At 35.0% G+C, this 11,605-nt stretch overlaps 1 protein-coding gene across 3 annotated transcripts in view; it reads right to left on the bottom strand.

Annotated features, from left to right (window-relative positions):
• Positions 1–1,806: 1,806 nt before the first annotated feature.
• The window catches only part of GTF2A2 (general transcription factor IIA subunit 2), a 28,221-nt gene continuing 18,422 nt past the window's right edge, over positions 1,807–11,605 (bottom strand). For 2 of the 3 annotated variants that reach the window (XM_003121472.6, XM_003121470.5), the window contains exons 2-5: positions 10,632–10,754; positions 9,301–9,405; positions 4,812–4,938; positions 1,807–2,106 (exon numbers count right to left, since the gene is read on the bottom strand). In XM_003121472.6, the coding sequence (XP_003121520.1) occupies positions 2,081–2,106; positions 4,812–4,938; positions 9,301–9,405; positions 10,632–10,703 (330 nt within the window). In that variant the 5' untranslated portion in view covers positions 10,704–10,754 and the 3' untranslated portion in view covers positions 1,807–2,080. Of the gene's footprint in view, positions 2,107–4,811; positions 4,939–9,300; positions 9,406–10,631; positions 11,207–11,605 lie in introns of all 3 variants that reach the window. The other variant, XM_084968932.1, reaches the window with a different exon arrangement.

The raw sequence follows: 11,605 nt of genomic DNA, 5'->3' as shown, positions 1-11,605 counted from the left end.
ATCAGATCTGACTTCTTTGTTTCTTTCTCAGACTTAACTGGAGCAGACTATGTGAGCATCAGTTGGAAAGGTTAGAAAGAGAACACTGGAATAGCTGACACAGAATGGGCTGCAACATGAAAGTTAGTTGTAATGTGAGAATCAAGGACTACAGTGATTACTGAGGTAACAGTATAGGAGCACCAATCATTATTCCAGTCAGTAGGTCATGGCAGTCAACCATTTCCTATAAGAAACTCATCATCTGGGTCAACATTGCTTCTGAATCTTTTGCAGGTACCATCTAGTGACATCATTTATAGGACTTGAAATTCCCAAACAGGTACACACCTCCAGCCCTATACTTCTTTCTGTAAGACTTCAGTGACTGTTAATATGAAAAAAGTTGAAACCATAATGTACTGCTTAAGAATCAGACATTTCTACAACCACCTGACCTGTCTCCTAACCATTATGTGGAACCTCCAAAATAAAAAGGTGTTGATCTGGATGAAGTGCAATTAAGAAAAGTCCCAATTATGTGACTTTTGATAACTGCTTCTAAACCTGTAAAAAGGGAACACAGATTTTCCAGGGCTGTTCTGAGGATTATCCAGAAGAATGATGTTAACACGTACAGCACCTGGCCTCACCCATAAGAACGTAAAGTTGGCCATTATCTTACTTAGGTAAGACTTGAGCACTGATTACTTAAAAAAGATGACACCTCTCTATAACAAGATTCTACAACTAAAAAAGATGTTGTGTGTGTGCAACATAAAGAACTATTTCATGTCTTAGTAGGTTTATGAGAAGCTTTCTCGTGAAGATCACTGATAACTCTATTATCTCTCAGCAGAGTGAGAGTGAAAAGACAGCTTTACATCGAAGTGGGTTGAAGTGGGGATGACCACAGGATGGGGCTGTAAAAGCCTACTCTTACTAAATGATAAAAGCGCCAGATCCTCTTTGGTTTTGATTCATCTATAGTCAGCTACTAAATTTCAGTTACTTAACTACCTGGTACCTGACATTCTCCTCTTGCCCTGTGACATTTTAGAAATGTCAAATTCTTTATCATATATTCTTAGATTAACAAAATTATTTCCTTCAAATAAAGATATGGCATACATTTAGTAGGACTTTTTATTGAAAATCTAATAACTGGTAAAAATGTAGAACATTCTAAAATGAACCTTGACTTGATATGGCCATTTTAAGAAATAATTTACACATCATGTAAAGACTATTTTATGTTGCTGGAAATAGCTTCCACAGCCAAAACAAAACCAAAAAAACCTATCTAAAGGATGTCTAATTTTTCCTAATTTATATTTAGTTTTTCAATTATTATAATTACCCTTGGTTTTGTACTTTTTTTCTTTTTAGGGCTGAACCTATGGCTAGGGGTTGAATTGGAGGTGCAGCTGCCAGCTTAAGCCACAGCAATGCCAGATCTGAGCGGTGTCCATGACCTATGCTGTAGCTTGCGGTAACACTGGATCCTTAACCCACTGAGTGAGGCCAGAGATTGAACCCACCTCCTCCTGGATACTAGTCAGGTTGTTAACCGGCTGAGCCACAAGGGGAAATTCAGGTTTATATACTTTTAAAAAATCATTTTTCTAAGGAAACTTCCACTCTGGAATTTGGTTTTTCCCCTACTAATGCTTTCATCAACTAAACTTAAATTGATAAAGCTAACTTGACTTTACTGAAATGAATGCATTTTCTAATTTGCTTGGAAAGGAACACGGTGCTCTTTAAAAAGCTTATCTAATATCTTCGTTTTGCTAGCTTAATAGCTCTAGCAGTTATTAGTCACACTGAGTTTTAAAATGAATTTATTACAGAATGGTCTTAGAAAGGCAACAACATTTGATTTGTCATTAAAAAAAAAGTTCGGTTTCTTCATGCTGTAGAATAAACGTAAGAGGGTACAGTTATAAGCTTCTTTCTACAGGGTTTCTCTGATAGTATAGCACAGTGTAGTCATTTCGGCAATGCTAGAATAAATTAAAAAAAAAGTCTCTTCTATGCTTCTCTTCAAAAAGTGATGAACAATAACAGAGAATGGCTTTAAAAAGCCATATTCTTCTATTCATTCTGTAGTATTGGAACCAGTATCTAGGAAACAGAGGAGAGAGAGTAAATTCAAGAAGTTATTTAAATATTTTGAGACCATCTTTAAAAAGTAATACAGGAACTAATGGTGGTGAAGAGGGAGACAGGGGTGGAAAGGAAAACTGACCACAGAAATACCTTGGGTACTTAAATGTCTTTTTACTTCTGTCTCAAAAAGAAAGTTAATGCTTAGCCTTCATATTTATGTTAAGAAAGAGCAAGTTATATTTGGTTCATTTAACTGCTACATAACCCTACTTTTTTTCACGTTCTCTACTGACCCCACATTTAAAACCACTGAAGACTATAAGATAAAATGAGAATTGTATTTAAATTCCAGGTAAGAAATAGACCAAAATTCTAGCCACTATCATAATTCTGCTTCTCTATTAGGAACTGAACTTTATTTCAGAAAGGTGACCTTTAGGGAAAAAATGGGCTTATTTCAGTGTAACACTGCATTTATCTGGTTATAACAAACTATTAATTATTACTTAAACTTCTACCTCTAAGTGCCACAATCATTTATATTTTAATGACTATGCTTTCCTGCTGACATAGCGTATATGGCATACAATCTAAATTTTTCTCAAATACTCACCAATTTTTTCTTTTGAACAACAATTACTACACTGTGGGTAAGCTTCCCAAGAAGGCACTGCAGTAAGACCGATTTGTATTAAACACCCACTAAGTTCGGAAAAAAAAAAAAAAAACCAACCCAAAACAGAAAATCTTGTATCTCTAAGCAAGAAAAATACACTCTTAAGGACCACCGGTAAGTAAAACACATATGTTTACATGGACTCCTTGATATTGTTATGTTTGTTCAGGGCCTTTAATGACTTTTTGGTTCTTAGCTATGTTGGCAATGATTGAATCTGATACTCCACTAGTCTACATCTGTGCTGTCCAATATGGTAGCCACTGGCTAAATGAAAATTAAAACATGAAATGTATTAGGGCAACTGAGAATTTTAAAGTGCTGAATAGCCAGGTATGGCTATCGGAGAGTACAGATACCGTCTGTAAGAAAGTTTTTATGAACGGCACTGATTCACATCATTAACTCAATTTGATAGAGGTCTAGAAAATTTTTTTTGAAGAAGAAAATAACTTTATTGCTTTCCCATGCAAGGGAGACACAACAGGCTCATGCCTTCAATACTGTGTATCCTGAGGTCTAGAAATTGTTAATGCTCAAATTCCATATAGTCTAGTAAAAACTTTAAAACATAGGGGCTATAAGCATGCTAGTAGCCTCAGAAGAAAGACATGAAAAAAAGTATTCCTTCATTATCTCACATTTAGAAATGTTATTTGTGATCCAGGAACTAAAAATTATAAACACAGAATTTTTTGTTGCTACAGCAAGAAAGTGTTTGATAATTATATCAAAAAGTCATCTATGCTTAAAGTTCTTAGAATGATTATCCATAGTTAACCTTCTGAAAGGTACAAATCATTGTAACATTGCTAGTTTCAGAGACTCCGACATCTGGAAAAGATGATTTCTTTACAAAGAGCTAAAGATATAATTTTAGGTAGCTAACAAAAAATCAGGTTTAAGAGGAGTTCCCATTGTGGCTCAGTGGTTAACAAATCCGACTAGGAACCATGAGGTTGTGGGTTCGGTCCCTGGCCTCGCTCAGTGGGTTAAGGATCTGGCGTTGCCGTGAGCTGTGGTGTGGGTCGCAGACGCGGCTCGGATCCCGCGTTGCTGTGGCTCTGGCGTAGGCCGGCAGTTACAGCTCCAATTAGACCCCTAGCCTGGGAACCTCCATTTGCCTAGAAAAGGCAAAAAGACAAAAAAAAAAAAAAAAAAAAAAAAAAAATCAGGTTTAAGAGAACAGTGAATGACTTATGTGTGAAAAACAATATATTTGCAAATGAGTATATATGCACACATGTTAATATAAAGATATGACTAGAAAAGTTATATACTAAAATATTACAAGTGATGTTATCTCCAGATAGTTAAAAATGATGTTTTTCATCTGTGATTTATATTTTTATATTTTTTCAGTAATAAATGCATTTCTTTGTAACTCAAAATATATAAAAGCAAAAAATCTGACCTATAACCTTAGAAATACAGGGTTCCACATTTCTCTTGCTTTAAAAAACCCCTCTTTTTAGAAAGTGTTAATTTCTCTATTTCAGGAATAGCACCTTTAAAGTACAATTTATATATTTAAAATTCAATTAGCAAAAAGAAAATAATCATGGGACACAAAGCAGAGATATAAAGATTTTGAAACATTTTTAAGGACCTGAACAGTTTCCTAGGTCTGCTATGAAAATATAACAATCAGAGGACTAGATATTTACCATTTTGACAAGATTCTTATGGTTATTTAAAATCTTTCAAATAATCATTTTTAAAATATGAAATGCATAGGTATCCAGCAACATAGAATAAATTTTGGATAAACTGCTGAAATGAAATGCTTCTTTAAAGAAGCCAATTTGCCCCCTACCCAATTCAACCTGTGGAAGTAGTCTGTGTATGAAATGTTCAGACCTAAAGTAAGAAGACTGTTTGAGATCTGGAGTTCAGAATCTAGCTGAGAAAGAAGCCAGGTTTCTATTTGAAAGTGGATCATCAGCCATTTGCCCTTTTAATTTCAAGTGAAGATTTTCTAAAGACTCATGAAAACAAGATTCCAAATAGCTCTGCTTTCACAATAATTAGGGGAGACACTTACTTTTACCATCACAGGCTACAATTTTCACTTTATCCACTTTAATAAGTTCTGTCACCTCTCTGAATTCAACATCATTCAATACAAAAGTCCACACATTATCGCAGAATCTGTATGTATTTAGAGAGCCCTTTAAAACAAAATGTTTAGACAAACCATGAGAAGTCATTTTATCCCCTCACATTTTTCTCCAGGCAATTTACGAAAACCTAGTTCCCAAGTAACATAATTCTTAATATAGTATTTAACACTTACCTTGCTTAAGATTTTCCTTAATTTTCATCCTATCACTTAAAGAAAAAAAAATCCTAAATAAATTTGCTAGGGGAAGAGTTAAAAAGTATTTTTTTAGTTGGCAGACTATTTTCAGAACTGGAAGAGCCTGTAAATAACCTGAAATCTGAAGAAAAAGTGAAACGAAGTTTGAATTTGTATTTCTACTGCCCTCGTGTGGCTAAATTGTGAAAATTCATTTGAATTTTTATGTGAATACTTTTTTAAAAGCAATCTGCTTTTATTGTATATGTTAATTCTCCAAATTTGTACAAAAGCAGGGAATTCCTAGAAACAATTTTAATGCTATGACTTGGCTCAGAAAAATTAATGATATTGCAGTAAGATTAGAATATTATTGTCCTGTGCAACTGACATTCTTCTAAGTTTTTTTTTTTAAGGAGAAATATGTATCTGAACATATTTGATATGTATATGCCTAAAACCTCACTTCAGGAAAAAAGGCACTGTTACTGCACTGTTACTTATAACTGTGAAAATTGGATTCTAATTAATGTCTTACCACGTTAGAATGATTAGGGGTTCTGAATGAATTTAATAAATATGCATACCGAGTTCCCATGGTGGCTCAGCGGTTAACGAAGCCAGCTAGCATCCATAAGGATGCCGGTTGGATCCCTGGCCTCGCTCAGTGGGTGTAGGATCCTGCATTGCTGTGGCTGTGGTGTAGGCCGGTGGCTACAAATCTGATTGGACCCCTAGCCTGGGAACCTCCATATACCATGGTTGCGGCCCTAAAAAGACAATAAATAAATAAATATGCATACTATTTGTTAGATTATACCAGGCTCTGAGGATACAATGGTAAGCAATACACATATGGTTGCTGCTATTAATAAGCTTAGGTTAGCAGGGAGATCCTTAAAACAAGTGAATACATAGTGTTAACAGTGCTATGAAAGAGTAAAGTTGGGTACCATGGGAGTAAAGCAGAGATATCCAAGTGTACAGGAGACAGGGCAGAGAAAGCCCCTCTCACAAAGTAGTTGGAGTCCTGAAGAATGAAAAAGAGTCAACGGAGAGGTGGGACAACAGAAAACAAATGCTTGAAATGCAATAGTAAGTTCCAGGAAACAGAATCCAAGGGGATTAGGAAGTGGATGAAGGACTTCAAGCAGAGGAGTAACATCAAGAACAGATTAGGCAGGGAGATGACTGGAGGCCAGGAGAGCAGCTAAGAAGATGACATGTGTTAGCTGGCTGCATCAGAGAGGTGAAATCGGCTGTGCCACAGCAGTGGCAAGCGGATCCTAAGAAGTGGAGAGGTTTTAAAAGGTAGAGCTGACAAAATTTGACAACCAAATGGTGATATGGTCAGGCAGCGAGGAGAGAAGTCTTTGTTACTCCTAAATTTCTGGCTCACGTAACAATATATTCATAGAAAAAAACTGGTTTAGGAGGAAAGTCAAATTTGAGTTTGAGAAACATCGAAGTCACCATCATCTAGTAAGCAGCTGGAGTGCAGAAGAAAGCATGGGAGCAAAGCATATCAACTCTTTAGCTACAGAGCCAAGGCTGGATGAGATCATTCAAAGAGAGTTTGTGGAGCCCTAGATAATCGTAAGGAATACCAACAATTAAGTGATAGAGAGAGAAGGAAACTACAAAGGAGTCTGAGAAAGGGGGCCAGAGAAAAGAAAAGCTAGAATAGTATGGTTTCAAGGGACATAATGGGTTTCAAAAGAGACTATGCAGTAAAATAGAAAACCACCCATGACATAGTGTTAAGTAAAAGCACATAGAATTCTAACTGTAAAAAAAAAATTTTTTTTATGAGATCTATTCCTTGGCTGTAGTTTGAAAGACTGTACCACCAGATGCCAACTTCAGTGTTCATTTCTGACATCCCCGAACTCATGTGTCATCCATGATCCAATTTGGTGGGAGCTGTGTCAATCTGAACAAGGCATGTCACTGGGATTTATGATTAGCATGTGAACACTCAAATATGCTGAAATTTTTTATTCAAAAAGTTCCTTCTACATGATAATATGTGGCCAAATTGTATCTTTAATGTACCTCTAATATTTTTTTACATATATCTTTACCTGAGTAACACTTTTTTAAAGTTAAAATATTTTTAAAAGTTATGTAATACATGTTCAAGGTAGAAACATTAAAGAACAAATAGGGAAAAAGAAACTGTTAGTGTCCTCAGAAGGGCTTTTTCTTGATAATTAAATCTTTTAATGCTTGCTTATTACTGTTTGAAGTTTTGAATTATCAAGTTTTAAGTGATCATTACTCTCACCTGCCAGCATACAGTCTCTCAAAAGCATACAGTGGCTCTTTAAAACATTAGTTATATATACGAATTTTCAATCTGAACTTTCCCCCTAAGAATTAAATCAATTCAAGGTCCTTAGTAAATATATTTTATATGTTTACTAAGAAATGTCAACATATAAATGATTGAAACCTTCGTTCTCATACTCAAGGAGGTATTTTTCCTATAACATTCTACTAAATGATCTCAGTTATACAGAATTCATATGAGGACTGAAATAAAACCTCCACAATTTAGCATGCTATATAAAATTCTTTCAGTGGGCCCTTAATCTTACCTGGCCAGTATAAATTATTATAAATAAAAAATATATATTTAAATGTGATTTATGAAAATTAGACATTAACAACATATTACCTCTTTTGTCTTTGTCACATTCCCCACCAAGCTAAACCGAAGGCTATTTGCAAACATTCTGGACCTAATTTAAAGTCTGCTGTAGTACAGAGGGGGAGATAAGGAGAGCTAGACCAGTTGCGGCAGGAAAAGAAAAAGCAAGGTAGAAGTCAGATGTGGTAAAAATTATTTATAACTTTTGGAAAATAGGCAAACTTACAAAACGCTATGCAAGAAAAATACAATGTCAAGAGCTAAATGGAGCCAAACTAGAAACCTACAATAATACAACTAGAAGACCACTCAGGCCTTATAAACCCCAAGACTCTGATAAGTAGTCAAATTTTCTACATAGGTAGAAGTTTATATATCAACATGGATTATTTTAGAATTAAAGGATCAGGTTTTGAATGACAAACTAGGCAGATCCGTATATATGGTTGTACAGAAAAAAAGGTAATTAATTTGCCAGAATTATTACTTTAAAAAATGTAAGAATCTGGTGATGAAATTTATAGTTTTAAAGACATATTTTACTCTAAGTAATTGTTAGGCATGTGAAACTGATGTGACTTATTTATATGAATATAAAATACGAGCAGATTTTATCCCTTCACTAAAATAAGTCAAAGGAGGCATTGTCTGTCTTGCTCTCCCTTGTGTACCTAGTATCTAGAACAATGCCTGGTAGTTAACAGGCACTGAAATGTTCATTGAATAAATTTTTATGTTTTTCATCATTAACAAAAACCCAAACACTGAAGTTCTCTTAAACACAAATTAATATCTATGTTCTTTTCATATGTTGATTTTTTTAAATATTTGGACTTAACATCAAATTGAGAAGAAAAGTTTTGTTCAATTTGGGATAATTGTTTCTTTGTAAGGCCGCACCTGTGGAATACGGAAATTCCCAGGCTAGGGATCGAGTCAGAACTGCAGTTGCTGGCCTATGCCACAGCCACACCAGATCCAAGCCATATCTGCAACCTATACCACAGCTCACAGTGAAGGAATGAACCCATATCCTCACTGATACCAGTCAGATTCATAACCTGGAGCCAGAATGGGAACTCCTGAGATTTCTGTTCAAAGTACAAATGACACCAAGCTACCAGAACAGACCATTATCTGCCATTAGTTCAGATCTTTATATGCCATGTTATCTAAGAGTAGGTGAGAGGCAACATGAACTTTCTAGAAATAACTCTATACTTCACTGGTCAGAGTTTAAAAAACATAACTTACTTAGAGATCATTCTCACTTAGCTTCAATACTGCAGATAATGTTTGTAAAATCTCAGTAACTCTTCAGGGAAGGGAGCCAAACATAAATACAGTGATTTGTGAAACAACGGAATAAAAATCTAAAAATGACTCTATCTCACATTAAGTGGATGAACTCAGTATAAAGATCATTTAAACGTAAAGCATGATTTAGTTGTTATAAGACAAGTTCCAAAGTTTGATTAAACCATCTCTTCTTTTCACAATTAATAAATTATACAAGTGTCCTAAAAAGCACTACTGTAACAACCATTGGTGCAGTTTCTAGATTTAAGAAAATATCCTTACCCTGAAGTTGACTCTATTCCTGACCCTCTGTGCCAATGCTGAATTTATAGCTTTATCAAACTGAAGGAGAACTTGAAGGGCAAGTTGCGGGGTAATCTGTTGAGACTGAGAAAAAATAAGGGTCAAAAGCCTCTTAGGGAAGAACATTAAATATATGAATTATCATCTAAAATATAACTGAGGTTAACCAGAGCCTCGAAACCACAATCCCTTATTCTTTTTTGTCATAAGTGACAATTAAGAAGCAAAGCCTGACAATATGTTCTTGTACTATCTTGACGCAAACATAATTTTGAAAAGAAAACGTGCAGTGACATTATAAACACCAGGACAAAACTCTACCACTTCTAACAGCATTTGGAAAGAGGTATTTGATAAATTAAAGGAAAAAAGTTTCTTTTAAATAAACTTGGGACTAATAATACGTTTTTTTTTGTTTTTAAATTTTATAATTGTAGTTAATTTACAATGTTCTGTCCATTTCTGCTGTACAGCAAAGCACCCAATTGTACATATATATACATTCTTTTTCTTGTTTCATCTTCCATCATGTTCCATCACAAGAGATTGGATATAGTTCTTTGTGCTATACAGCAGGACTTTATTGATAATAATAAGTTAAAAAAATCTAATAAATCTCATTAAAGCTGAAAATATATGAAAATAAATGGAAATATCTAAAATGTTCTTAGGAGTTCCTTTTGTGACTCCGTGGAAACGAACCCAACTAGTATCCAGGAGGATGTGGGTTTGATCCCTGGCTTCACTCAGTGGGTTAAGGATCTGGTGTTCCCATGAGCTGGGGTAAAAGTCACAGACATGGCTCGGATCTGGTGTTGCTGTGGCATAGTCCAGTGGCTGCAGCTCCAATTTGACCCCTAGCCTGGGAATTCCCAAACACGCAGGTGTGGGCCTAAAGTAATTAAAAAGAAATAAAATGTTCTTAGATGAGAGGTTTATATAAAAAGGTTAATTTTCCTAAAACTAAAACAAATTCAAAATTCTAATTTTAATCTCAAGACTTATATTAACTTGTTCAAAGTTAAAGCTACATAGATTATGGTGCTTTCATAATAATAAGAAAACCAATGACCTCAATGTTCAACAAAAATCTCTGAAAAGATTCAACTATATGATTCCATCATCTTCCTATTTTATGTTCTGTAGTCAGGAAGGTATAATGCATGGGAGTTTGAGGTGATCCACCTGAATAATTGACTTGTTGGGTCAAGTATCAATAAGATATTTCTCTGCCTGGGACAAGGGATATAACAATAATTATTACAGACCTATCTAAATAAAAACGTTGATTTTTTTTTTTAGTCTCTCACCTGTATAAGCTCATCGAGGCTCTCCTGAAGACTGTTTCCCAAAGTAGTATTTCTGTACAACTGATATGCCATGGCTTAGAAGAGAGAAATTCTTTTTTTTAAATTCAGGCTTGCATTGATGTCCTAAAAATTTAATTTTAAAGAATAAAGAAATTATATATGATGTGTATAATACTGTCTACTTCATGTGTTTTCATGTTATACTATAAGAACCCTTAGTGATTGCAAATTACTATATAATAATTTAGGAATTACAAGGAATAGTTAAAATGATTTTTTTTTCTGTTACTTTGACACAGCCATTTATACTCTTTATACAAAGTATAAATACATATATACATCTTAAAAAAGGCCTACCTTAGGGCAAAGGACACACATAGATTGAAAGCGAGGAGCTGGGAAAAGATACTTCATGCAAGTGGAAATGACAAAGTAGGAGTCTCAATGAAATGAAAAATAAATCTGAACTGACATTGTGGAAATGAAACATAAAAGAATACTATGAACAATTACAAGCCCACAAATTTGACAAGTTAGAAGAAATGGACAACTTTCTAGATATGGAGGTTCCCAGGCTAGGGGTCCAATCGGAGCTGCAGCCGCCAGCCTATGCCACAGCCATAGCAACTCGGGATCTAAGCCACATCTGCAACCTATACCACAGCTCACAGCAATGCCAGATCCTTAACCCATTGAGCGAGGCTAGGGATCGAACCCATGTCCTCATGGATGCCAGTTGGGTTTGCCAACCACTGAGCCATGACAGGAACTCTGCAGTCCACTAAAATTGAATTAGGAAGAAATAGGTGATCTGAACAGACCAATCATTACAAATAAAATTGAATATATAATTAAAAAACTCCCTACAAACAAAAAATTCGAGGACCAGTTGGCTTCACAGGTGAATTCTACCAAATATACAGAAGAACTTAAACCCATTCTTCTCAAACTTTTCCAAAAGATTGAAGAGGAGG

This window comes from Sus scrofa, chromosome 1 (genome assembly GCF_054392235.1).
Source record: "Sus scrofa isolate SSC_HxYL_T2T_F1_AM1 chromosome 1, Sscrofa_HxYL_maternal_Yorkshire_Landrace_v2.0, whole genome shotgun sequence".
NCBI classification, from domain to species: Eukaryota; Metazoa; Chordata; class Mammalia; order Artiodactyla; family Suidae; genus Sus; species Sus scrofa.
The sequence above is the reverse complement of the archived record's forward strand: the minus strand, read 5'-3'. Positions and strand labels throughout refer to the sequence as shown.